At 53.1% G+C, this 26,110-nt stretch overlaps 1 protein-coding gene across 2 annotated transcripts in view; it reads left to right on the plus strand.

Annotated features, from left to right (window-relative positions):
* LOC138731793 (fibrillin-2-like) overlaps window positions 1-26,110 on the plus strand; it is a 126,553-nt gene that overhangs the window by 89,282 nt on the left and 11,161 nt on the right. For both annotated transcript variants that reach the window (XM_069877960.1, XM_069877961.1), the window contains exons 19-50: window positions 563-688; window positions 2,358-2,477; window positions 3,176-3,313; window positions 3,393-3,443; window positions 3,951-4,076; window positions 5,025-5,252; window positions 5,396-5,521; window positions 6,118-6,246; window positions 10,540-10,665; window positions 11,235-11,360; window positions 12,236-12,358; window positions 12,654-12,779; window positions 12,917-13,042; window positions 13,506-13,628; window positions 15,029-15,151; window positions 15,551-15,676; window positions 16,078-16,200; window positions 16,610-16,732; window positions 17,668-17,829; window positions 18,343-18,411; window positions 18,699-18,824; window positions 19,103-19,228; window positions 20,224-20,373; window positions 20,748-20,819; window positions 21,902-22,027; window positions 22,389-22,514; window positions 23,400-23,525; window positions 23,746-23,862; window positions 24,093-24,221; window positions 24,886-25,005; window positions 25,363-25,488; window positions 25,575-25,727. In XM_069877960.1, the coding sequence (XP_069734061.1) occupies window positions 563-688; window positions 2,358-2,477; window positions 3,176-3,313; window positions 3,393-3,443; window positions 3,951-4,076; window positions 5,025-5,252; window positions 5,396-5,521; window positions 6,118-6,246; window positions 10,540-10,665; window positions 11,235-11,360; window positions 12,236-12,358; window positions 12,654-12,779; window positions 12,917-13,042; window positions 13,506-13,628; window positions 15,029-15,151; window positions 15,551-15,676; window positions 16,078-16,200; window positions 16,610-16,732; window positions 17,668-17,829; window positions 18,343-18,411; window positions 18,699-18,824; window positions 19,103-19,228; window positions 20,224-20,373; window positions 20,748-20,819; window positions 21,902-22,027; window positions 22,389-22,514; window positions 23,400-23,525; window positions 23,746-23,862; window positions 24,093-24,221; window positions 24,886-25,005; window positions 25,363-25,488; window positions 25,575-25,727 (4,017 nt within the window). The remainder of the gene's footprint in view (window positions 1-562; window positions 689-2,357; window positions 2,478-3,175; window positions 3,314-3,392; window positions 3,444-3,950; window positions 4,077-5,024; window positions 5,253-5,395; window positions 5,522-6,117; window positions 6,247-10,539; window positions 10,666-11,234; window positions 11,361-12,235; window positions 12,359-12,653; window positions 12,780-12,916; window positions 13,043-13,505; window positions 13,629-15,028; window positions 15,152-15,550; window positions 15,677-16,077; window positions 16,201-16,609; window positions 16,733-17,667; window positions 17,830-18,342; window positions 18,412-18,698; window positions 18,825-19,102; window positions 19,229-20,223; window positions 20,374-20,747; window positions 20,820-21,901; window positions 22,028-22,388; window positions 22,515-23,399; window positions 23,526-23,745; window positions 23,863-24,092; window positions 24,222-24,885; window positions 25,006-25,362; window positions 25,489-25,574; window positions 25,728-26,110) is intronic.

The raw sequence follows: 26,110 nt of genomic DNA on the forward strand, positions 1-26,110 counted from the left end.
CTGGGGGCCAGATGCAGACCTCTAACTGCACAGGGAGGAGCCTGAGGTGATGCAGCAGCTGATGCCCTTGGGGACGATCCCCATTCAGGGCTGCCTTGCCCACATGGAAGAGCGGGTGCTGGTCTCTTCTCCCAAGTAGGATGAGAGGAAATGGCCTCAAGTTACACCAGGGGAGCTTTAGATTGGATACTAGGTAATATTTCTTCACTGAAAGAGCGGTGAAGCCCTGGCAGAAGCTGCTCAGGGCAGTGGTGGAGTCTCCATCCCTGGAGTGGTTCAAAAAGTGTGTAGACATGGCACTTTGGGACATGGTTTAGTAGACACAGTGGTGTTGTGTTGGTGGTTGGACTTGATCTTAGAGGTCTTTTCCAACCTCGGTGATTCTATGATTCTATAAAGAACTCCAGGTGCTATATCAGAAACTACACATGTGATTGGATGCACTTTCCATGCTGTATTGCTCTGAGGATGGTACAAAGGCTTTCAGAGCTCTGTGGGGCTGGAAGACTAGAAGAGTGGACTTTTTGTTTCTGAGCTACAACACCAATCTCTTTGCCCACAGATGTCGATGAATGCACTGTCAACCGTTTGCTGTGTGACAACGGACTGTGCCGCAACACACCTGGCAGCTACACCTGCACTTGCCCCAAGGGGTTTGTCTTCAGGACAGAGACAGATACCTGTGAAGGTAAGGTGCCCCTGAAGGAACAGAGAACATCTTCAGAAGAGTCCTTAGCACAGGGAGGATGTGGATCAGTTAGAGAGACTCAGGAGGCCACAGAGATGATCCGAGGGCGGGAGCACCTCCCATGCAAGGCCAGGCTAAGAGAGTTGGAGTTGTTCAGCCTGGCAAAGAGAAGGCTTCAAGAAGAACGTATAGTGACCTTCAAGTACCTGAAGGGGCCTACAAGAAATCTGGAGAGGGACTGTTTACAAGGGCATGGAGTAAGAGGATGAGGGAGAATGGCTTTAAATTGGAAAGAGAGTGAGATTAGACATTAGGAAGAAATTCTTCACAATGAGGGTGGGGAGGCCCTGGCCCAGGTTGCCCAGAGCAGGGGTGGCTGCCCCATCCCTGGAGGGGTTCAAGGCCAGGCTGGATGGGGCTTGGAGCCCCTGATCCAGTGGGAGGTGTCCCTGCCCATGGCAGGGGGTGGAACTGGGTGGGCTTTGAGGTCCCTTCCAACCCAACCCTTTCTGTGATTCTAGAAGATGTAAGGAGCTACAGCCTGAGGTCCTGTCTAAAATGGAGCTCAAGGTCTAATGTGTCTTTAGTTCTCTTTTGACTGCAGTTTGAACTGGAACAGCTCCAGGCTTTGGGTTTGTGGGTTTGGTTTGTTCCGAATTTCATTCCAAATAGTGGACGTCCAAACCCAGAACATCTGGGCTTTTCAGTGTCTGAAAACCAAAACAATTTCCTCTAGACCCCTAAAATTTTAACTAAAACATGACCAAAATTGCATTTTTTGGGGATTTCATTGCAAGTTTACAGTTCGGATTGGGGGGAATTGTTTCCTGACCACAGAGTCCTCAGACATTTGAGAACTGGCACTTTGTACATGAATGTTTGCTTAGAGAAAAAACTTGATTTCCTGTCAAGAAGATGAAAAATGGCCAGTGCTCTGTAGCCTCACGCCTGGTCCAGACAGGTTCATGAAGGCCATATTCAGCGCTGTGGCTGCTCCCGTCTTAGCCAGAAGCAGCCCTGAGCGATCAAGTCCATCATCCCCCAGCAGCTGCACCAACCAGCCTCAATCCATCCATTCCCTCTATCCTGAAGCTCTCTAATTTCATGGTGTCTGGTGTCATTGCCCATCCCCCTTGAGATGGTGCGTACTTGAGTTGTACACGCAGGACTCGTGTGGTCTGGACTGGCGATCCTTTAAAGACTTGGAAAAACTCCTTTCTTCGTGTTTCTTCATGTAGCCTGGAGAAGAGGAGGCTGAGGGGAGACCTCATCACTGCCTATGACTGCCTGGAAGGAGGTTGTGGTGGAGTGGCTGTGGTCTTTTCTCCCATGTGCCAAGCGATAGACGAGAGGAAATGTCCTCAAGCTGCACCAGGGCAGGTTCAGATTGGACATTAGGAAAAATTTCTTCACTGAGAGGGTTCTCAGGCACTGGCAGAGGCTGCCCAGGGAGTGGAGGGGAGTCCCCATCCCTGGAGGTAATTAAAAGATGGGTAGATGAGGTGCTTAAGGATATGATTTAGTAGTGGACAGGTGTGGTTTGGCTTGATGATCTCAAAGGTCTTCTCCAGCCTAATGATTCTATGTTCTTCTCATCTGCCCCAGTCTCTGGCCCAGAAAACTGGATCCAATAGTGCTCGTAACAGTGACAATCCCTTTCTTCCCACAGATATCAATGAGTGCACCTCTAACCCTTGTGTGAACGGTGTCTGCAGGAACAACGCTGGCTCCTTTGCTTGCGAGTGCTCCCCAGGCAGCAAGCTGGACCTCAGTGGCACCATCTGCGTGGGTAAGGACAGTGGCCTTCTCCAGGCAGCTCTGATATCAGCTGTGCCCATCACCACCTCTTGGTGTTCACCTAAAGTGAGTCTGATGCTCCTGCCTTAGGCATGGTGGATCCTTTGAGGCCTCTCCTTCTCACCTAGCGTTTCCATGGTTGTTGGTGGCATTTAAAGCACAGACATGGGGTCCCAGGAGATCCTGGAGGGCCTCAGAATCGTGGGTTCTTACTCACCAGATGGGCTTATAGTGTACTAGCATGAAAGAACATCAAGATGAAGTAGATCCCATCCACAAGATGATAAGAAGTTACCACTTCCCATTCCTAGATGGTCAGGGTCTTGCAAAGCATCTCAGGGGCAGCTGGAGGCAAAGGACTATGTCCACCCAGAAAAGGAGCAGACTGGGACTGGGAAAAAGGCAGGACACAGTGCTGATGTGACAGCAGTTGTATCAGAGAGCACAGAAACACTCCTCAGCAGTGGTTCAGGGCTTTGGGGACCAGCACGGCTTTGGGGACCAGCACAGTTTATGTCCGTGCTGCGGAGTGCTTGGTCCCGCAGCCTAAAGGATTATGTGACACCGAAGAGTCGCATCGCAGCTCAGGAATCACTTCTGTCTGCTTCTTGTGGAACTCTAGCTGCCATGAAACTAGGAACCTTCACCAAGGAGCATCTCTTCACTCGCCCCTTGTCTTTGCCCCTACAGACAGCATGAAAGGGACGTGCTGGCTGAACATCCAGGATGGGCGTTGCGAGGTGAACATCAACGGGGCCACGCTGAAATCCGAGTGTTGTGCCACGCTCGGGGCAGCGTGGGGCAGCCCCTGCGAGCGCTGTGAGATCGGTAAGGCTCCGCTTGGCACCAACAGCAGGAAGGCAGGGTGCAGCCCTATTTTTGCTGACATTCTTCTGTTTTCTTGCAGATACTGCCTGTCCCCGAGGACACGCGAGGATGAAGGGGGTAACGTGTGAAGGTAAAGTGCTGCAGGAGGCAGAAGACTCTGTTAGGAACATAGTCATTGTTTATCTGTTGCTATCTTGCATCTTTAAGTCTGGCCCTTTGTTGGATTCTCTCCACGATGTTCCTCTCTCTTGTTCTGGGGAGCCCAGAACTGGACACACGACTCCAGGTTTGACCTCACCAGTGCTGAGTTAGAGGGAAAGGATGTCCTCCCTTGACCTGCTGATAAGATTTCTCCTAAAACAGCCTAGGATACCAGTAGCCTTCTTTGCCACAAGGACACATTGCTGACTCATGTTCAACTTGGTGTCCACTAGCTCCCCAGGTCTTCTTTGGCCAAACTGCTTTCCATCTGGGTGACCCTCAGCATATATTGGTGTGTGGGGTTGATCCTCCCCAGGTGCAGGATGTTGCACTTCTCCTCGTTGAACTGCATAAGGTTTCTGGCAGTCCATTTCTCCAGCCTGCTGAGGTTCCTCTGGATGACAGCGTGTCCCGTCTCTTGCTTTTGTGCCAACAGATGTGAACGAGTGCGAGGTCTTCCCTGGCGTCTGCCCGAACGGACGCTGTGTGAACACTGCTGGCTCTTTTCGGTGCGAGTGTCCAGAAGGATTGACCCTTGATGGCACTGCTAGGACATGTGTGGGTAAGGACACCTCACCTCACCCACACCCTGGTTTCTGATCAGTCTGTGGAGGTTCAACCACCCCTACTCACCATGTGCAGCAATTCTGGGAGCTGAGAGGTGGCATGTGTGACCTGGTGAGGGCTGCCAAACCCAGCAGCCTAATGAAGGGAAGGATGCAATGACTTCACATCTCCAGGTCCAGCCAGTAATGCAATTGTTCTCCTTGGGTGGGCTTCAGGGGTAGTCAAAGAGGTAACCTAACTGGTTAATGGCATGTCCCAGCAGCCCTAAAATGACTCCTGGCTGCTCTCTGGGAACACAGTGACAAACCTTTGCCCTTCACAGGGACTGTGTGCACCGCTGACTGCACCACAGCGGGTCCATTCTTTGGCCCTGTTGCCAATCCAGGGTGGCTGTACCCATACAATTAAATGTCTTGGAGCATCCCAAATGAGGTGGCCTCGTCTGAATGGCCCAATGATGCATCTTGTTTTCTCAGAGGTTGGGTGCTGCAGGCAGGGGTTTAGCTTTGCTCGTGCGACAAAGCTGGTGAGGGGAGTGGAGAACAGGCCTTATGAGGAACGGCTGAGAGAGCTGGGGGTGTTTAGCCTGGAGAAGAGGAGGCTGAGGGGAGACCTCATTGCTCTCTCCAACTCCCTGAAAGGAGGTTGTGGAGAGGAGGGAGCTGGGCTCTTCTCCCGAGTGACGGGGGACAGGATGAGAGGGAATGGCCTCAAGCTCCACCAGGGGAGTTTTAAGCTGGACATTAGGAAAAACTTTTTCATGGAAAGGGTGATTGGGCACTGGCAGAGGCTGCCCAGGGAGGTGGTTGATTCACCTTCCCTGGAGGGGTTTAAGGGACAGGTGGACGAGGTGCTGAGCGACATGGTTTAGTGGTTGATAGGAATGGTTGGACTCGATGATCCAGTGGGTCTTTTCCAACCTGGTGATTCTATGATTCACTAGACGTGCGTGTGGAACAGTGCTACATGAAATGGGATGAAGATGAGTGCACGGAACCTCTGCCAGGCAAGTACCGGATCGACATGTGCTGCTGTTCTGTGGGCTCAGCCTGGGGCATCGATTGTGAAGAATGTCCTAAGATTGGCTCCAGCGAGTACAAGGCCATCTGCCCGAGGGGACCCGGCTTCGCCAACCGAGGAGATGTACTTTCAGGAAGGCCCTTCTATAAAGGTGAGAAAAAAGAGGGGAGCTGCTGATTATGGGCTGTGCTTAGCCCATCTCAGCTACAGCCCAAGGAACCTGCTGCCCACCCTGGGACTCCAGTTTCAATGCAGACATCCCTGAAACACTGCTGTTCTGCCTTTTGCCAACAGATGTGAATGAATGTAAGGTCTTCCCTGGCCTGTGCACTCATGGGACCTGTCGAAACACCATTGGCAGCTTCAGGTGTCTTTGTGGCAATGGCTTTGCTTTGGATGCTGAGGAAAGGAACTGCACAGGTAAGGGAGGAGTGGCCCCCTTCCAAACCGCTCTTGCCAACTTGCTGCCTTGCGAGACGCTTAACATAATGATGGCACCAGAGGAGCTCTGGCAGTTGTCTTAGGGACATGCTAAGGGAATGGTTTCAAGCTCCGCCAAAGGAGGTTTAGACTGGACATTAGGAAAAAAATTTTCGTGGAAAGGGTCATTGGGCACTGGCAGAAGCTGCCCAGGGAGGAGATTGAGTCACCTTCCCTGGAGGTGTTTAAGGGACGGGTGGACGAGGCGCTGAGGGGCATGGTTTAGTGATTGATAGGAATGGTTGGACTCGATGATCTGGTGGGTCTTTTCCAACCAGATGATTCTATGATTCTATGCTGAGAAGCCAAGGGCAGGACCACGAGGCTGCTTCTGCTCTTGGGATAAAGCATTTCCTTACCAGAGAGAAAGCTTAACTGCTGTCTCTCCCTTCAGAAAAAGGAGTTCCTTGGTCTGCTGGGTCAGACTTGCCAGTCCTTGTTCATTGAATTTGATGTGCACTACAGGCAGCCCAGTGCCAGCTGCAGTGGTGCTGGTGGCCTCTCCTGCCTCTACTAGCCGGTCTTCCTCCCCACAGACATCGACGAGTGCCGCATCTCACCAGACCTTTGTGGCCATGGCACCTGTGTCAACACGCCAGGCAGCTTCGAGTGCGAGTGCTTTGAAGGCTACGAGAGTGGCTTCATGATGATGAAGAACTGCATGGGTAAGGACTTGTCCCCAGGGCAGGGCAGCACCCTTCATGTTTGCAACAGCGGGGAAAAAGGAGCTGGCGCCAGATGTTATAAAGGGCTTCGTGCCGAGCTGTGCTCTGCCCACCTGGCTGTTCATCTCTCTGTCTGTCTGGGTGTCTGTTCTCTGGTATTGAGTCAAACCTCTTCATTGCCCTCTAGGGGAGTTGTGCAACTCCATGTGCTGCAGAGAGCCCTAACAGCCTCTACTCACCATGAGGTAGTGAGTCTTCTGCCCTGCTTTGATTGCCAAGGCCAAGCTGGGCTAAAGGGCAGCACGTGCAGAGAGAGGAATGGTGTGTGTGCAGCTGAGAGCACACAGAGGTCACCCTGCGAGGGCAGCAAAGCATAGGCCAAGCCAAGTCAGGGGTTCATGAGACAAGGCACAGGCTCGCTAAGCTGGAGGACAGAAAGGGGGAGGCCACGTCCCCAGCAAGGCTTGGCTTGAGCCCCAGACCCCTCCAGAGAAGGAAGGCAAAGAGACGGGGCTGTAGCCTCTGCCTCCTGCCTGGGTGCTGTGCCTTACATGGGCCACCAGGCCATCAGGGATGGGTCCCGTGCTGTCTCTGCTAGCCCTGTCCCAGAGCTCTGTGCCCTGCAGGGCAAGGACAGGCCATGGAAAGTCACCAGACTTGGGACCAACACTGGGAGCCTTCCCTCAGAGACCTCTACTTATGAGGAACTCATGGACCACAGACCAGAGCCGCTGCCCAGCACCTGGGCTGGTGGTGGCCCATGAGTTGGGGAAGGAGACTGATGGTCCAGGAGCATCCTGGGCTCTTCCTGTCATGATGCTCATGGGACATTGTTGGTTTGGTCCTGCCACCTCCTGGCCACCACCTCAGCTGTGGGAGCCCCTGGGGCCACCAACCAACTTTTCAAAAGTTCTTTCCTGTTCCTTTCCTGTACCCAAAGGACATTTCCCTGCTATCTCAGTACGATGTTACCTTCCTTTATTCTTAACATGAAGCTGAGGACTTATATTTCCTTTTTCATCTTGTGCTTGTTCCTCTACTTGTACAATGGTCATTCTTCTTCATTTTGTTCTGTTCCTTCACTTGGACCTTCCCTTGCACCAAGCCTTGGCCACTAATCTTGCCTCTTCCTTCAGCCACCAGCAGCTGGAGCTTGAGCCTGGCATGGCCACTGAGCTAGGATCCGTGCCTGGTTTTGTTGTCTCCCCGCAGAGCAGGAATGAAAATCTTTATCCTGGGGGTTGGCCAGTACTCAGTGGAGCTCTGCCAGGCCAGCAGCTCAAGCTCAATGTCTGGGAGCTCCAACTCTCCTATATGCTTGGCTGTTTTCTTTGTGTGATGTCTCATCTCCGACTGCTTCTTTTCAGCCTTGTGTTACCCGTCTATTCTAATTTACATACCCACACTCTAAATGTTCACCTGTCTCCAGCCATTAATGTCATATGTTCGACCCTTACATGAAACCGTTTATTTCCAAATAATGATTGCAGAATGCTTCTCTGCCTGTAGATGGTCCCCTACCCATGCCACCACAGTCATCTCCTCAACCTGGTACATCTACCTGCCCTAAATATTGTCTAACATACCACATCAGTCATTTTAATCCAGTTACATGTCCCTTTTCTAGAGAATATATGTTCTTTGCAAGTAGCTGTCAGCTCTATCATCGTGAGATGACTGTTGGGATTAGCAGATCTATTACTTCCACTCCTACCTTAGCCTTGGTCTTTATGGCACTGCTTGGTGTCCTGCTGGCATCCTGCATCCTGCAGCCATGTGCTGTGAAATCGAACAACTCCACCGAAACAAGAAGGATATGGAACTGTTGGAATGGGTCCAGAGGAGGCCACAAAGATGATCCCAGGGCTAGAGCACCTCTGCTATGACAGACTGAGAGAGTTGGGGTTGTTCAGCCCGGAGAAGACTCTGGGGAGACCTTAGAGCAACCTTCCAGTACCTGAAGGAGTCTACAGGAAAGCTGGGGAATTTTCCAAGGGCGTGGAGTGATAGGATGAGGGGGAATGGCTCTAAATTGGAAGGAGGAAGATTTAGATTAGACATTAGGAAGAAATTCGTACAAAAGGCCAAGTTGGATGGGGGTTTGAGCACCTTGATCCAGTGGGAGGTGTCCCTGCCCATGGCAGGGTTTGTAACTCGGTGGGCTTTAATGTCCCTTCCAACTCAAACCATTCTGTGACATGACAACATGGAGATATCTCATCTTGCTCAGCAAGAGGTTCACCATTCGATAGCTTGTATCTCTTCTAGCCCTGAATCTTGCCAATTCATCCTGTTTTTCTTGGGCTGCTTTCCCCTGAATCTTTCTAAAATTACTCTCAACCTGGTCTCCCTTTGATGCGGTACCTAATCAATCGTAGCTGCTTCTGGGCCCTTCCTTGGCATCTGCAGCAATTTCATAGCAGCCACAACTATTAATCAGGCCCCTGTCCAGTCCCCCAAACACTTGCATGGATCACATCCTTCATGAGAAGTTCTGGTAGACAATCTGCGTTCTTCTACCTGATTATTTCCAGTTACAATTGTAAGGGCTTCCTTTCACCTGCCCATTTAATCATCCTTTATCCTCAGATAATTCTTTACAGCTCCTCTCATCTGGCCAGTGCTTGTTTTTACTCTGTCAGCTTCTCATCTGTTTTCAATTTAATAATTCTTGTTTGCAGCTTAAAAAAAATCTCATTAATGACCTGAGCACCTCAGCTTGTCTCCAACAAGTCAGCCAGACTCTTTCTGTCCTCTAATTCCTGACATACCACGTTCCTCTTCTCATCTGTCTCACCAGACTAACTTGTCTGCTTGACCTAGTCTTAGTATTCTGCTCTTTCTGATTTGGCTTGGGCTTTCAAACCACATCAATCTGTGGCACCATTCAATACAATTTCTTTCTTTTTTCATATTTGATTCCTTGAGTTCTTTAAAATCTATCATGTCTCTGGCATGCATTTCTCTATTTTCCATACAATTTGTGGTGTGGGTTACCATAGCTCCCCCTGATCATCTATTTCCTTCTTCTCCTCCATTTCTGAGATCCTCAGAATGTCCCAGTCTCCACTGATGGCCAGCTAATGTCTTTTGGTAATGAGATTTCTGGTATCTTTGAGGCTGCACCTCGGATTCTGGGTTCAGTTCTGGACCCCTCACCACAAAAAGGACTTTGAGGGGCTGGCGTATGTCCAGAAAAGGGAACGGAGCTGGGAAGGGGCTGGAGAACAGGGGTTATGAGAGGGGGCTGAGGGCCTGGTGGTTGTTTAGCCTGGAGAAAAGGAGGCTGAGGGGAGACCTCATCACTGTCTGCAACTGCCTGGAAGGAGGTTGGAGCGAGTTGGGTGCTGGGCTCTTCTCCCAAATGGCAGGCGATAGGATGAGAGCGAATGGCCTCAGGCTGCACCAGGGGAGGTTTAGATTGGACATCAGGAAAAATTTCTTCACTGAGAGGGTTCTCAGGCACTGGCAGAGGCTGCCCAGGGAGGTGGTGGAGTCCCCATCCCTGGAGGGGTTTAAAAGATGGGCAGATGAGGTGTTCAGGGATCTTGTTTAGTAGTGGGCAGGTACAGCTGGGCTTAATGAACAAAAAGGTGTTTTCCAACCAAATGACTTCATTATTCTATGTAAGGACACTGTGTTCCATTGTTCTTTTGTTTTAATGCTCACTGTTATCCGCACAATTCCACCTTCTCGTTTTTCAATGTGACAGAGGATTGAGTTGTTTTATGCCAAAGACTGTTGTGACACTGGGACTTTTCCCATGGTCAAGGATTAACTTCTTCCTGCCTGTGTCTGACAAAAGAACTTGGCTTCAGCGTCAGGAGGAGGTTATTCTTGCCAGCCCTTGGCAGAACTGAACTTACATTGCAGGTCATTAAGAACAGTCTCCCACCACGGAGAACTGGAGACATGGGTCCTTGAGCAACCTGATCCAGTTGGAGGTGTCCCTGCCAACGGGGGTGAAACTGGATGAGCTTTAAGGTCCCTTCCAACTCAAACCATTCCATGATTCTGTGATTCTAAGCTCGTTACATCTTTCCTCCTGATATTGTACTTTTTGTTCTACTGAGGTCATGGCAAGAGCTGTGAATTCCCCAAATGCGTATTCCAACCATAAATCCATTGGATTCACCCAAGCCCTGGATTTGCTCTCTCTTAATTTTGATATCCTTCTGTTTTGTGCTGTATTGCCAATGATGAGACAGCAGCGTGTGGCACCAGCACCATCCCGTTATCTGGAAAACCCAGCCAGAAGAGACAATCCACCACATTTCATGTTGTTCTCTGCAGATATCAATGAGTGTGAGCGGGACCCACTGCTGTGCCGAGGTGGGATCTGCATGAACACAGATGGCAGCTTTGAATGCATCTGCCCCCCTGGACATGAGCTGACTTCAGAAGGGAACATTTGCGTAGGTGAGTTGATGGAAAGCCATGTTATGACCAGAGCCTGTTCAAGAGTGATGATACAGGGAGACTTTGATGTCATGCTAGACACATGAACCTCCCCTTCCAATCCCGTATCTGGGTAGAACACACTCATCCGAGGAGGACCAAGGTCAGAAGTTGCACCAGGATGGCCTCAAGTTGCACCAGGGCTGGTTCAGATTGGACATCAGGAAAAATTTCTTCACTGAAAGGGTTCTCAGGCACTGGCAGAGGCTGCCCAGGGAGGTGGTGGAATCACTGTCCCTAGAGGTGTTTAAAAGATGGGCAGACGAAGTGCTTAGGGATATTATTTAGTAGTTGACAGGTACGATGGAGCTTGATGTTCTCAAAGGTCTTTTCCAACCTAGTGATTCTGTGACTCTATGATTACATGTGTGATGCCTGTTGTTCTACCTGTGTTTCCCTGAAGACTGGTCCATGGGGCAACAACAGAGTGTGGAGACAGCAGTAGATGGGATACCTGGGGGGTGGTTACCAAGTGATGCTCAGCATGCCATCAGCATGGCTGGCTGCTCAACTTGTTCTTCCCACTGCAGATATCAATGAATGCTCCCTTAGTGACAACCTGTGCCGCAACGGACGCTGCGTCAACGTCATTGGTACCTACCAGTGCGCGTGTGATTCGGGCTTCCAGGCCACACCGGACAGGCAAGGCTGTGTCGGTGAGTGCTCCCCTTTGCCAAATAGCTGTGCCAAGACCCTGGTACCCATCCAGAGCTATCCTGGTCTGCTACCTCTTATAATGCTCAGTGGGTTGTCTGAGGGTAATTCAAGGGGGAAACCTCCTGGCTGAGCTACAGGCAGGTTGGCGCTACAGGTAAAAGGTGTCTGTGGCTGTGAAACGATCGTGAGCTGCAAGTGCTTGGCAGAGAAGGCAAGAAGTGTTTTCCAGCTCTGGAATCCTCAACATCAGAAGGAGATTGGAGCTGTTGGAATGGGTCCAGAGGAGGTCACGGGGATGATCTGAGGGCTGCAGCACCTTCCATACGTGGACATGCTGAGAGAGTTGGGGTTGTTCAGCCTGGAGAAGAGAAGGCTCTGGGGAGATCTTATAGCAGTTTCCAGTATCTGAAGGGGGTGTGAAAGCAAGCTGTGGAAGGGCTTTTTATAAGGGCAGGTAGTGATAGGACAAGGGGGAATGGCTTTAAATTGGAGAGGGGCAGATTTAGACTAGCCATAAGGAGGAAATTCTTCACAATGAGGGTGGTGAGGCCCTGGAACAGGTTGCCCAGGGAGGTTGTGGCTGCCCCATCGCTGGAGGTGTTCAAGGCCAGGTTGGATGGTCCTTGGGCAGCCTGATCCAGTGGGAGGTGTCCCTGCCCATGGCAGGGGGGTTGGAATTAGATGATCTTTAAGGTCTCTTCCAACTCAAGCCATTCTATGATTCTATGGTTCTGGCTGGGGGAGCTTTATTTCCACTTCAGCATCTCTTCTACCTTGTGTATGTCGCTGACACTGTGTCTGAGCAGCTCTGCTGCAAGGCACCTATCCCAGCTTGTCACCCAAGCAGCTGCCTGACATCTCCCTTCTCCCCCAGACATCGATGAGTGCACCATCACCAACGGTGGCTGTGACACGCACTGCTCCAACTCGGAGGGCAGCTACGAATGCAGCTGCAGCGAAGGCTACGCGTTGATGCCAGACAAGAGGTCATGTGCAGGTGAGCCATCAGCTTGGTTCTCGTAGGTGCTTCTCTGTGTCCTTTGCCTGTCACAGCCATAGTGTGGGCTTCAGAGTGAGGGATCTCAGTTTTAAGTCACTTCTAGAGAGGTGACTTCCATGGACAGATGTTTCAGCTCTGCATGTCAGTGTCCAGCCCCTCATTAAACGCTCCAGGGTCCTTTAACTCTGTGATCTGAAGCAAAGCCCCTCCTGTGACACCCTCCCACCCCCAAAATGCCCTTTCACTGACCCCAAGTTCTTTACTTTGGTGATGATCTCCTCTCTCTCTCTAGATATTGATGAATGTGAGGATAATCCAGACATCTGTGATGGTGGGCAGTGCACTAACATCCCTGGGGAATATCGCTGCCTCTGCTTTGATGGCTTCATGGCGTCCCTGGACATGAAGACCTGCATAGGTGAGGAGAAGACTGTGCCCTGGACATACGGCAGCTTCCCAAGGCTGCTGTTAGAGGGAGGAAGGGATCCAGGGGATGGTCTCAGTGTCAGGTCATGGTTCTCCTGGTGTTCCAGGCAAGTCCTTTTTCTCCTGCAGATGTGAATGAATGTGATCTTAACCCTAACATCTGCCTGCACGGCGAGTGTGAAAACACAAAGGGTTCCTTCATCTGCCACTGCCAGCTGGGCTACTTTGTCAAGAAAGGAACCACAGGTTGCACAGGTAGGAACTCACTGGACCTGGAGCTGGGGCTGCTGGTGGGAGCCCTCACAAACACCTCCTTTAGCTGCCGTGGAGAGAACACCATGGTACTGGGAGTGATGTGGACACAGGGATGTGGCTGTGGGCTGGGAGCCCCTCCTGGGCAGGCAGAAATTGCCAGAAAGGCAACCAGCAGGCAGCAATTGATGCTTTCCTAGTTTGTAGCCAAGTCAGGGACCTGCCCTCCCTTTTTGCCTTCATCTTCCAGGGGTGAGCATAGATCAGCTCTCAGCTCAAGGGTACGGCTCCAGGCAGCTGTTTCCCCAAAGCACCTTGTTTCCATCCCCTGGGGTTCAGATTCCCAGGAGCCATTGGCAGCCAGACCCGTTAGCAGCCAGACCCGTTAGCGCGACCGTACCTGGTTGCCTTCTCCTGTCCTGGTGGAGCTGAGCTGAGTCAGCTCTGATGTCCTTCCTCCCTGCAGACATCGATGAATGTGAGATTGGGGCTCACAACTGCGACATGCACGCCTCCTGCATCAACGTGCCTGGGAGCTTCAAATGCAAGTGTCGGACAGGCTGGCTTGGAGATGGGCTGAAGTGCAATGGTGAGTTCTTGTTCCAGGAGAGGTTCCTTGGAGGGGTTCAAGGTCAGGTTAGATGGGGCTTGGAGCATCCTGGTCCAGTGGGAGGTGTCCCTGCCCACTGTAGGGAGTGAAACTGGATGGGCTTTCATGTCCCTTCCAGCCAAAATCATTCCATGATTCTATGATGTGAGAACATGGAGATATCTCGTATCTTGCTCAGCAAGAGGTTCAGGTGCTCTGTGGGTACCTGTGAAAGCTGGTCTGAGTTGACACCTGCCTTACAATGCTCTTGAGCTCCAGGAGGTGAAGGTTTATGAAAGTGCAGAGAGATGTGAGCGTGTGACGGAGAGGAACTGTAGATGTCAAACTCTGCAGTCATGTCCGGGAAGGATACGAGCCATGAATGTGGGAGTAAGGGCATGGATTTGTGGAATATGGAGTGTGTGGGTGTCACATTGAGATGATTGTGGATGGATGTCACTGTCCGACTGGTGATGTGGCTGTGTGGTGGTGACATAAATTGGTGGTGACATTGAATCCTGTGTTTAGTTCTGGGCCCCTCACCACAAGAAGGATGTTGAGGCTCTGGAGCGAGTCCAGAGAAGAGCAACGAAGCTGGTGAGGGGGCTGGAGAACAAGTCTTAGGAGGAGCATCTGAGAGAGCTGGGGGTGTTTAGCCTGGAGAAGAGGATGCTGAAGGGAGACTTCATTGCTCTCTCTATAACAACCTGAAAGGAGGTTGTGGAGAGGAGGGAGCTGGGCTCTTCTCCCAGGTGACAGGGGACAGGACAAGAGGGAATGGCCTCAAGCTCCACCAGGGGAGGTTCAGGCTGGACATTAGGAAAAAATTTTTCACAGAAAGGCACTGGCAGAGGCTGCCCAGGGAGGGGGTTGAGTCCCCTTCCCTGGAGGGGTTTAAGGGACAGGTGGACGAGGTGCTGAGGGACGTGGTTTAGTGTTTGATGGGAATGGTTGGACTCAATGATCCAGTGGGTCTTTTCCAACCTGGTGATTCTCTGGTTCTATGACATGATGGGGCATGGTGTGGTGTGTATGCAGTGATACACATGTGTAGGAGATGTCGGGGGGCGTGTTGGGGTGCATTTGTGATGGAAAGGACTTACTGGTATGTGTGTAAGGGGGTGTGTGTGTACGTGTGGCTCAGCTGAGGTGGTGATAGCAATACGGGGATGTGTGCTCCAAAGCGTCTCATAGCTGCTTTGGCTGTGTCAGCACCTCCAGTGGAGCATCTCAAGGCCACAGTGGCTCACATAGACATGCTGGAGCCTCACAAGTGCTTCAGGTACCTGGAGGCTGCAGGCTCCTGGGCTATTTGTGTGCCCTTTGGGCCCTACATCACTGCCCAGGCTTAGAGGAAAGGCCAGAGGCAAAAGACTGATCAGGGTGTTCTCTACCACCAGACCTGGACGAATGTGCGACTGAAGAGCACAAGTGCAACCTGAACGCCAACTGTGTCAACACCCCAGGCTCCTACCGCTGCGCCTGCCGAGAAGGCTTCAATGGGGATGGCTTCTCCTGCTCAGGTGAGGCTTGTAAGCTCAATTGGCAGCAGGAACATGGCTTAGGCATCCTCCTAGGACTTGGAGTCCCACTCATAACCACCAGCCTGGCTCAGCATTTGGCTCCCTGTCTCTGGTGTTCCCCAACGAGGTGTTCCCCAACGATATGTCCCCCAAAAGCCACTGCAGCCTGCTCAGATACCTTCAGCTGAGATCCTCCTTCTTCTCAGCAGGTGTTTGGGGAGGTTCAAGGAAATGGAAAGTTTTGCAGCCCCTTCCTTGCGTCCTCCCAGTGGTGGGGTGGGAATTGGCTTGTGGAAATTTCCTGGGTGGGAACATGCTTTTGTGAATTTCCTGGGCAACCTGAGAGGACCTCCTGTCTTCAGAGGACACCATGTCAGTCTCACCCTTGACTCTCCCTAGATGTGGACGAGTGTGCGGACAATGTGAACCTGTGTGAGAACGGTCAATGTCTCAACGCACCTGGGGGTTACCGCTGCGAGTGCGAGATGGGCTTCAATCCCACAGAAGACAGCAAGGCCTGCCAGGGTAAGTGTACAGAGTTTCAACTGCTACTCCAGGAGATCCAGTGTCCACCTTCTTTCTGGAGGACTTTCTACTGCACTGTTGCCACCTGATCCGTTACTAAGCAAGATGCACCTAAGACCAATAATTACATAGAGATTCCCCTTACATGAGTTGGTCCCCAGCCTCCAGGGAGGCTGGGCTGAGCCAAGGGTCCACGCAAGATGTGGACAATCAGCAAAACAGGGGTTGAGGGGAAGGGGCAAACACACAGCGTGCCTGGTCCTGCTCATGCAGGAGGTGGTAGAACTATCCTGAGGAGATAGGTTACCCACAGATGGGCTGCTTTGAGGTGAGGGCAGGAGATTCCCATCCTAGTCCTTGTTTGGCCACTTTCTGAGTACCCATCTCTCCCCGTTTTGCAGACATCGATGAATGCACCTTCCAGAACATCTGTGTCTTCGGGACTTGCCAGAACCTGCCTGGAATGTTCCGCTGCGCCTGTGATGATGGCTATGAACTGGACAGGAGTGGAGGCAACTGCACAGGTATAGGAGCTTCACAGGGCTGTTGGATGAGGATCGCTTCTCTCGATTTGTTGGTGGGAGCTTGGCCCAACCAGGACGGTGTGGCACTAGCAGCCTAAAGCCAACTAAGCATCCCTGGGAGAGGCATCTTTGCTCTTGGCAAGGCCCTGATGCTGCTGGAAGGTGGATAGGAGGGAAAGCTTGGTGTGGCTCTGTTCCTTTCTTCTGGCTTTGGGCACAGTGATTTGAGGTGGGACAAGGCAAGGTCTGTTTCTAGAAGAGCTTTGCCTACCGTCACATGAAGAGCCTTAGAAACACCACGGTCATGGGGCTACAACCTGGACACAGAGTGCAGAGCTTAGGGCTGGGGCTGTGGTTCCAGTGGCAGTCATCACCTTTCTTTTCAGTTTTCATCTCTCCATCTTTGCAGACATCAATGAATGCGCAGACCCTGTGAACTGTATCAACGGGCTGTGTGTCAACACCCCTGGGAGCTACCTGTGCAACTGTCCACAGGACTTTGAGCTGAACCCCACCGGTGTGGGCTGTGTGGGTGAGTGGGAACCTGTGGAGAGCACACCTTCCATTCAACACCTTGGTGGTCCTTCCTGTTGGTCCCATATAGCTGGAGCTGACCACAACCGGAGACTGGCGTGGCTGACCCTGATCTGCTCTGGCTGTCCTTGATGGGCAGGGTTCTACAGCAGAATAGCTACCTCCTGGTAGCCTTGGCCCGCCCTGTGTCACCAGTGTGGCTGCTCTTCTGGTTGAAGCAGTTATTCCTTCAGCTGTGGAGGTGGCAGAGAGCCAGTGCAAACAGACACTGTTAGTGGGGGAAGAACATGCCAGTGGAGACCAGAGAATCACTGAATGGTTTGGGTGGGAAGCTCATCCAGTTCCAACCCACGGGCAGGGACACCTCCCACTGCATGAGGTTTCTGTAAGCCCCATCCAGCCTGGCCTTGAACACCTCCATGGATGGGGCAGCCACCACTGCTCTGGGCAACCTGGGCCAGGGCCTCCCCACCCTCACAGGGAAACATTTCTTCCTAACATCTCATCTCAATTTCCCCTCTTCCAACTAAAAGCCATTCCCCCTCATCCTATCCCTGCACTGGGCACCCCTGGAGCTTTTCTTAAGTGTTTGCTTCTTAAAAGGCCCTAGATATCTTCTAACATTCTTTGGCTTGTGCTCCCTACTCATACTCAAGACAGGTGACCGTACAGGTGGCTCTGATCTCTGTATGGTGCCGTGTGGCTTTTACCAGCCAAGCTGGACACACTCCATTCTTGAAGGTTTCCCAATGCAATGAGCTGCAAAGACAGCTTGGATGTGGTTAACTACAACACAGCCAGCAGGCAGAGTGGCCATCTGGAACAAGACTGGGGTCTTATCTCTCTCCCTGCTTCTTGAGGAGATAGCACTGTCTATAAAGACACAAGTCTTTACTGGAGGGTCTTTGTTCACCCGCTGTTGTCTCTGTGCAGATACTCGCGTTGGGAACTGCTTCCTGGACACCCAGGATCGAGGAGATGGTGGAATCTCCTGCAGTGCAGAGATTGGAGTTGGGGTCACTCGGGCATCGTGCTGCTGCTCACTGGGTCGTGCGTGGGGCAACCCTTGCGAGCTTTGTCCTCCGGCCAACACCAGTGAGTTGGGAAAAGGTCTGGGGTAACCTTGAGTGTGGGCTGGATGGGCGGAATAGAGCAGAGAAGAGAGATGTGACCACTTCCCTGTGGGATCTCAACTCAGGCTGGGGGCCGTGGGTCCAGAATATGGTGTCATCACGATGGAGCAAGGGAAGCTGAGGGAGATGGTGGCAACTCTGATGTGTCAGTGCAGGGCTAGACAGGCAGATGAGGACAGGGAAGTGAAGTGGGGTGGGAGAGACTAGGCCAGTTGTGCCTGGGGGTCTGGGTTGGGATCCTTCATTCCTAGTCACAGTGGGCTGGAGGAGGGCAGTGGATGTGGAGTAACCCCATTCAGGGGTGGGCAGGCTGTTAAATTGGCTGGGCATGTGATGGGAGTCTGGCTGCTCCACCTGGACCACTGTCACCATCATCATGGCATATTTTTCCTGGGTTTCTGCTGGTTCTCCCTACCTTTCCTGTGTCACGGGAGCCTGCTCAGCTGAGGATTCCCAAAAATGACTATTTCCACAGCTGAGTACAAGACGTTGTGCCCTGGAGGAGAAGGTTTTCGGCCCAACCCCATCACTGTCATCCTGGAAGGTAAGTCAACCCGGCTCCTGTGTCCCTTCACCTGGGTGTTGGATGTTGGGTGAGCCCAGCCCCATGTGGGCACTGTCTGCTGGTGCTGGCGACCCGCTGAGCCCACTGAACAATCAACAACAAGTGCGTGCTTTCCTTGGATGTGCTCTGGCCACCTGGCCAAGCCGCTTGGCCACCAGCCAGGGCTGGAGGAGGTGGGATGGACCCACCAAGGATCCTGGGATGAAGGCACTGCCTGAGCTGGTTGGGCAGGCAGTGAACACTTCCCATCTGCTCTTCCTCCTCAGATATCGATGAGTGCCAGGAGCTGCCAGGCCTCTGCCAGGGCGGCAATTGCGTCAACACTTTCGGCAGCTTCCAGTGTGAGTGTCCCCTTGGCTACTACCTCAACGAGGACACCCGCATCTGTGAAGGTAGCTGCACCGCGGTGCCTGTGCTCATCTGTGTGCCTGGTGGATGCGTGTGCGCATGCGTGTGTGTGGCGGAGCTGGATGTGCACCTGCGCTGCCCTAGGAGCAGTTGGCAGAATCCCTTCGCCTTTCTCCACCAGATGTCCCATCACGAAGCCTTTCCCATCGCCGGTCCCTGCACCAAGCCCATCCAGGCTTTGTGCCAAGCCTCCCCTCAGCCTCATGTCAGGCCCTTCTCTACCTATGCCCAGCTTTAACCTCCAATCTCCTTCGTTTGGCAGATATTGATGAGTGCTCTGCTCACATTGGGATCTGTGGCCCTGGGACCTGCTACAACACCCTCGGCAACTACACCTGCGTCTGCCCCCCTGAGTACATGCAAGTCAACGGAGGGAACAACTGCATGGGTACGTCCAAATCTGTGGGGAAGGGGTCTGGCAGCCTGCCTGTGCACGGCCCCTGGGCTGAGCTGTGGGCAGCACGGCATGGGTGACGTGGTGGAACAGAAGGAGCAGAAGTGCTGGGAGCAGGGGCGGGGCCTCAGGATACCCAATTCCACCGGGTGCATCACCATATCCCTGTCTTACATGGCACATGTGGGCCCTGCTGGTGGGGCTGAAGCTCGCTCTGCCACAACACAGAATCATAGAATCACCAGGTTGGAAAAGACCCATCAGATCATCGAGTCCAACCATTCCTACCAAACACTAAACCACGTCCCTCAGCACATTGTCCACCCGTCCTTTAAACCCCTCCAGGGAAGGTGACTCAACCCCCTCCCTGGGCAGCCTCTGCCAGTGCCCAATGACCCTTTCCATGAAAAAGTTTTTCCTGATGTCCAGCCTGAACCTCCCCTGGTGGAGGTTGAGGCCATTCCCTCTCGTCCTGTCCCCTGTCACTTGGGAGAAGAGGCCAGCTCCCTCCTCTCCACAGCTTCCTTTTAGGTAGGGAGATATATAGGGAACATATAGGGAGAGTGGGTGGCATGGGGCAGTGGAGACCCAGCAGAGCTTGTGTGTTGCCACCCAGTGCTGTCACTGGAGTGCAGCTTCAGCCCATCACTGTGGCCACTTTGCTGGGTTGTCATCCGCAGTCCCTGAGCACCAGAAAAGGGCAGTCTGGCCTGTCCCCAGAAGTCATAGAATGGGTTGGGTTGGAAGAGACCTTAAAAATCATCCAATTCCAACCTCCCTACCATGGGCAGGGGTGCCTCCCACCAGATCAGGGTGCTCAAGGTCCCATCCAAGATCCCTTGAACACCTCCAGGGATGGGGCAACCACAGCTTCCCTGGGCAACCTGGGCCAGTGTCTCATCACCCTCATCGTGAAGAACTGAGTGCGCCGGGGCTGGCAGCACCCATTCCCAGGGCCGACTGAGACACAATCTGGGCTGTCTTTGCAGACATGAGGAAGAGCGTGTGTTATCGCAACTACAACGACACGTGTGAGAACGAGCTGTCCTTCAACATGACCAAGAAGATGTGCTGCTGCTCCTACAACATCGGCAAAGCCTGGAACAAGCCGTGTGAGCCCTGTCCCACACCAGCCAGCCGTAAGTCTGGGAAAGGATCTTGATACCGTGGCTCCCCCCTTGCTTTTCTGACAGCGCTTTGAGGCACGGGCACTAACAAAATAGAGGGGCAGAAGGGAGGGGTGAGTCCGTACCCGCAGGTGAAGCTGCAAGTGCCTGATAAGTACATGCCTTTTTCTGTGTGTGCATGTGCAGGCACGCATGTGGGTGTCGTGTCGCCTTGCAGTGTGACTGTGTGAGACCCCGGGGTTCCTCCTGTGACTCCTGGCTGAGCACCACCCCGATCTCCTCCTCCCTGCTTACCACAGCCACAGTTAGCCCTCTTCTCTCTCACTCCTCGCTGCACCCCACTTTGCCTGCCAGGCATGGCCATAACCTTGATGTTCCCCTTCCAGCCGAGTACCAGATCCTGTGTGGGAACCAGGCCCCAGGGTTCATCATCGACATCCACACCGGGAAGCCCATTGGTGAGTAGAGCCCCCACCTCCTGCTCTACTCTGCTCTTCTGCTTGCTTCCATGGTGCCTGCGAGCTCCTTCCCTTCCCCTTCCTTAGCAAATCAAGCCCCAGGCAGAGAAAACACAAGGAGAAGAGGTAGCAAACACAGCTGCAAGCAGCTGGCCGAGCCTTCAAGCCTGTGTCCTGAGTGGCTGGGCTGCTTGGACCTCTTCATGTTTGCAGTTGTCACTTGGTTCCTGTCCCACCTGGAGAGACAGGTGGCCAGTGGCCTCAGCCAGTGGCCAGTAGCCACATAGATCCAGACCTGTGACAACCCTGGCCCTGACGCTGCCAGCAGCTCTGGCCCCGTGGCAACACGGCCCCACTCAGAGCCAAAGTTTCAGGTCTCTGTTTGGTAGAGTGAAAACTTGAAGTGCTGTTGAAAGTCCTGGGGCTTGTTGGCTGTCTACGGATCTTCTGCAGTCTTGAAAGATAGACTTGCTGGTAGTTTGTGACACAAAGAGATGAGTGAATCAGTGCTTCCCCTGGTGCTGGCAGTGCTAGTGAGGGGAAAAGGAGGGAGATGAGTTCATCTGCTGCTGCCAGGGAGAATGTGCCAAGAAGTATGGGTCATGAAACAGAGGGTATTGGTCACCCAGGGCTGGTAGAGCTGCTGGTGGATTGTGCTGGGCACAGCAACAGCCGGGGCCCTTGAGCCATCTCAATGTTTTGGTGGCCTCCTAGACATCCCATGTGCAGCCTGCTCCTAGAGTCTGAGCAAGTGTCCATGCTACTGCAGAGACACACTTGGAGGAAACCAAGTGGATCTTCTGGTTAGGATCCTTCCTAATGTGTGCTATGCAGGCTCTGCCGGCAATCCCAGAGCTCCTGTGATTTGTGTGGCTCTGTTGTGTATCCAGACCTCTGCAGAGTGGCCCTGACCTGGCCTGGATCCAGTATGGGTCCTCCAAGAGCTGCCACACCATTTTTCTGGTGGTCTTTTCCTGCTAGTCTTCTTTTTAGAATGCTCGAAGGCAGCAGTTTCCCAGCTATGGGGGATGTTTCCTGCCTTCTGCCTTTCTGCGATGCCGAGTGGTGTTGTCTGTGTTCAGATATTGATGAGTGCAGCGAGATCCCTGCTATCTGCACAAACGGTGTCTGCATCAACCAAATCGGCAGCTTCAGGTGTGAGTGTCCCATTGGATTCAGCTACAACAACATCCTCCTCATCTGTGAAGGTAACGAGGCTGCCAAGGGCACCCAGGAGGGAGGGTTGGGATTCTCAGGGTGGCAATACCATCTCCCCAGCTCCTGGGCCACCAGGGTTCGGCTGTTGGGAAGGAGGGTCACAAATATGTTCCAAGGGCTGGGAGAGTTGGAGTTCTTCAGCCTGCAGAAGAGAAGGCTCCAGGGAGACCTTAGAGCAGCTTCCAGGAAAGCTGGGGAGGCGCTCTGGATCAGGGAGAGCAGGGATAGGGTGAGAGGGAAAGGTTTTAGGCTGAAAGAGGGGAGATCGAGATGAGATCTTGGGAAGAAATGTTTTCCTGTGAGGGTGGGGAGGCCCTGCACGCCAAGGTTTGCTTTGCTCTCCTCCCACAGACATCGACGAGTGCAGCAGCGGGGAGAACCTTTGCCAGCGCAACGCCGACTGCATCAACATCCCGGGCAGTTACAGGTGCGAATGCTCCACTGGATACAAGCTGTCGCCTAGCGGAGCCTGCGTGGGTAAGATGGGAGCTCTTTGCTACCTATTCCAGAGACACGCGGGGGAGGCGCTGACACCCCTACCTAAGCTCTCCAGATGGTTTTGCAGACCACCCTGTGTGGACCCAAAGAAGGACAGCATGAAGACCGTGCCAGTCCCATGCATGGGTTCCAGGTCTTTTGTCAAGCCTGGGGGGCTATGAGCTGGTGGTGCTGCGATTATGGGATACCTGTACTTTTGCAACAATTCTCAGGGCCTGTGAGCTCCTAAAGTGTAAACTGGTGAGGGGGCTGGAGAACAGGCCTTATGAGGAGCGGCTGAGAGAGCTGGGGGTGTTTAGCCTGGAGAAGAGGAGGCTGAGGGGAGACCTCATTGCTCTCTACAGCTACCTGAAAGGAGTAGTAGGAAGTAGAAAGGAGAGTCCCCCAAGTGACAGGGGACAGGACAAGGGGGAATGGCCTCAAGCTCCGCCAGGGGAGGTTCAGGCTGGACATCAGGAAAAAATTTTTCACATAAAGGGTGATTGGGCACTGGCAGAGGCTGCCCAGGGAGGGGGTTGAGTCACCTTCCCTGGAGGTGTTTAAGGGATGGGTGGATGAGGTGCTGAGGGACATGGTTTACTATTTGATAGGTATGGTTGGACTTGATGATCCGATGGGTCTTTTCCAACCTGATGATTCTATGATTCTAAAAGGGCACCGTGAAGTGCAGCTTTGGTCTGGCAGCTGAGGTCATTTTCTCCAATTAAATTTAATTTATGTCTTTTAGAGATGGTATGCATAAATCTTGCTCTTTCTGAAGCCACCTCTCAGAAAACCAAGGGGTTTGCAGAAGGCCAGCGCTTCAGCTCTTTCCATCTGGTCCCTCCCTTTCTGCTCACAAGTGCCCGCTTTGCTTTGCTTTAGGTCGCAACGAATGCCAGGAGATCCCCAACGTCTGCAGCCATGGGGACTGCGTTGACACCGAGGGCAGCTACATTTGCATCTGCCACAACGGCTTCAAGGCCACGGGGGAGCAGACCATGTGCATGGGTCAGTGTGGCTGCCGTGTGAATCTGAGATCAGGATGGGTGGGAGCTCTCTCCAGCACCTGCTGGGCAGTGTCAGGGCCAACCAGGGGTTCATCTTGTACCCACACTGTCCCTGCAAGCCACAGGGCGGCTGTGCAGCTCCCTGTACCCTGTCTGCACACCCAAGACAGTGGCTTTCATCTCACTCAGCCCCTGAAGCAGCTGTGACCTTCTCTCTGCAGATATTGATGAGTGTGACCGACAGCCCTGTGGAAACGGGACCTGCAAGAACACAGTTGGCTCCTACAACTGCCTCTGCTTCCCTGGCTTTGAGCTAACGCACAATAACGACTGCATGGGTGAGCGGCATGGAATCCTGACCACAGGGGTTGATGACTGGGGTCAAGGTGGAAACGGCTGTGGGTCATGGGGTGTCCCACAGGGGCATAGAGGGTGCTGGGTGTCACCTGGCAGGGGCTGTAGGGGTCGTTGTGTGTCTCAGATGTGTAGGGCTGGCTAAGGTGACACTTGTGACGCTCACCTGCTGTGCATCTCTCTTCCCATTGTGCTCATCCTTTCCCTTCCACAGACATTGATGAGTGTTCATCCCTGGTGGGGCAGGTGTGTCGCAACGGCCAGTGCATCAACAGCATCGGCTCCTTCCAGTGCTTGTGCCAAGAGGGGTATGACCGGACCCCTGATGGGAAGAACTGTGTAGGTGAGTGTCCAGACTGGCCCTCCTTGGTGTGTTCTGCTGCGTGGTGGCATGGCTGGCACTGTGAGAATATGGTGCCCATGCTGGTCCCATAAGAGGTGACCGAGCAGTTGACTCTAGAACTGTTCCCAAGGCCCCAAGTTGATAGAAAGGGTTGGACTTGATGATCCGGTGGGTCTCTTCCAACCTGGTTATTCTATGATTCTATAAGTCCTCTGGAGCTAAAGCCTGGTCATTTGACTGTCCGTGGAGAGCTGGACTGGGCCCTGCTGTGCCTACATTTCCCTTCCAGCGATGCAGGGAACCATCGAGCCAGTTCCTTTCCATGTGCTGAGATCTGCAGGCAGTGAGGAGAAACCTTGGCCTGTCCATGCCCCTAGAGCATGCAGAGCTGTACCAGAGATGCCCTGGGAAGTCTCCTGCAGGCAGGGGCTGTAGGGCAGAGGGGCACATTGTACTCTGGTTACTCCTGTCCACCACTCTGCCTCCTGCAGCAGCAGGTCCTGCTGGGAGCGTGAGGCAGAGCATCCTGGCAGACCCCTCGTCTGCTTCCCTTGCATCTTCTTGGCAAAGCAGAGTGCGGCTGCGGGTGCAGCAAGGTACCTCGCATCCAAATCCTCCGAGCGGAGCACAGACACTATCGCTGGTCATTTCTCCTCCTCTGCAGACATCAACGAGTGTGTGAGCCTGCCTGGGACCTGCTCCCCGGGCACCTGCCAGAACCTGGAGGGCTCCTTCCGCTGCATCTGCCCCCCTGGGTATGAGGTGCAGAACGACAACTGCATCGGTAAGGTTGGCTCTCTGCCTCTGTCATTTCCAGCACAGCATGTGGTCACTTTGGACCATTCCCAGAACAATCGCATTCCCCCTGAGTGGGAATCACCACCCCCAGAAACCTTCTTGAAAGTAGTTGGACACAGAGCAAGGCAAAGCCTGCTCCCTTGACAGAGGAGGCTCAGTGGTTTTGCTCTGCCCTGGACTCTCTGTTGTCCTGTTTGCCCTGCGGGTGGGTTAAAGGTTAGGGTGGGATGATGTCCTGCGGGCATTAAAGCTCCCTAGATGTCACAGCTTCAGCTGGTTTTAATGCAATGAGGGAAGGAGTGACCTTTGGCTGCTCTAAGTGGTATGTTCCTGGTGGTCCCAGATATCAACGAGTGTGAAGAGGAGCCCAACATCTGCCTTTTTGGGACGTGCACCAATACCCCTGGCAGCTTCCAGTGTGTCTGCCCTCCGGGCTTTGTGCTGTCTGATAACGGCCGGAGGTGCTTTGGTGAGTTCAGCTCTTCAGGGTGGGGAGGGGACCATAACCATCCTGGGGGGCTGCTATGACCCACGTGTTTCTCCATCCTCCTACAGATACTCGTCAGAGCTTCTGCTTCACTCGCTTTGACAATGGGAAATGCTCTGTCCCCAAGGCCTTCAACACCACCAAGGCTCGGTGCTGCTGCAGCAAGATGCCCGGAGAAGGCTGGGGAGACCCCTGTGAGCTGTGCCCTCAGGAAGGAAATGGTAGGTGTGCTGGGATCTGGCTCCATGGGAGAGAACGCTGTGAGTGTCATAGAATTGCTGAGGTCGGAAAAGATCTCTAAGATCATCCAGTCCAAGCGTCAGCCTAACCTCATCGTGCCTGCTAAACCAAGTCCTGATGCGCCACATCTACATGGTTTTTGAACCACTTCAGGGCTGGAGACTTCACCACTGCCCTGGGCAGCCTCTGCGAGGGCTTCACCGCTCTTCCAGTGAAGACATTTTTCCTAATATCCAGTCTAAACCTCCCCTGGTGCAACTTTGAGGCCATTTCCTCTTGTCCTGTCATTGGAGAGTGTGGGGAAGGTGTGCAGATCAGGCAAGACAACCAGTACGAAAGCCAACCAGCATGAAAGCCAACCAGC

This window comes from Phaenicophaeus curvirostris, chromosome 28 (assembly GCF_032191515.1).
Source record: "Phaenicophaeus curvirostris isolate KB17595 chromosome 28, BPBGC_Pcur_1.0, whole genome shotgun sequence".
NCBI lineage: Eukaryota > Metazoa > Chordata > Aves > Cuculiformes > Cuculidae > Phaenicophaeus > Phaenicophaeus curvirostris.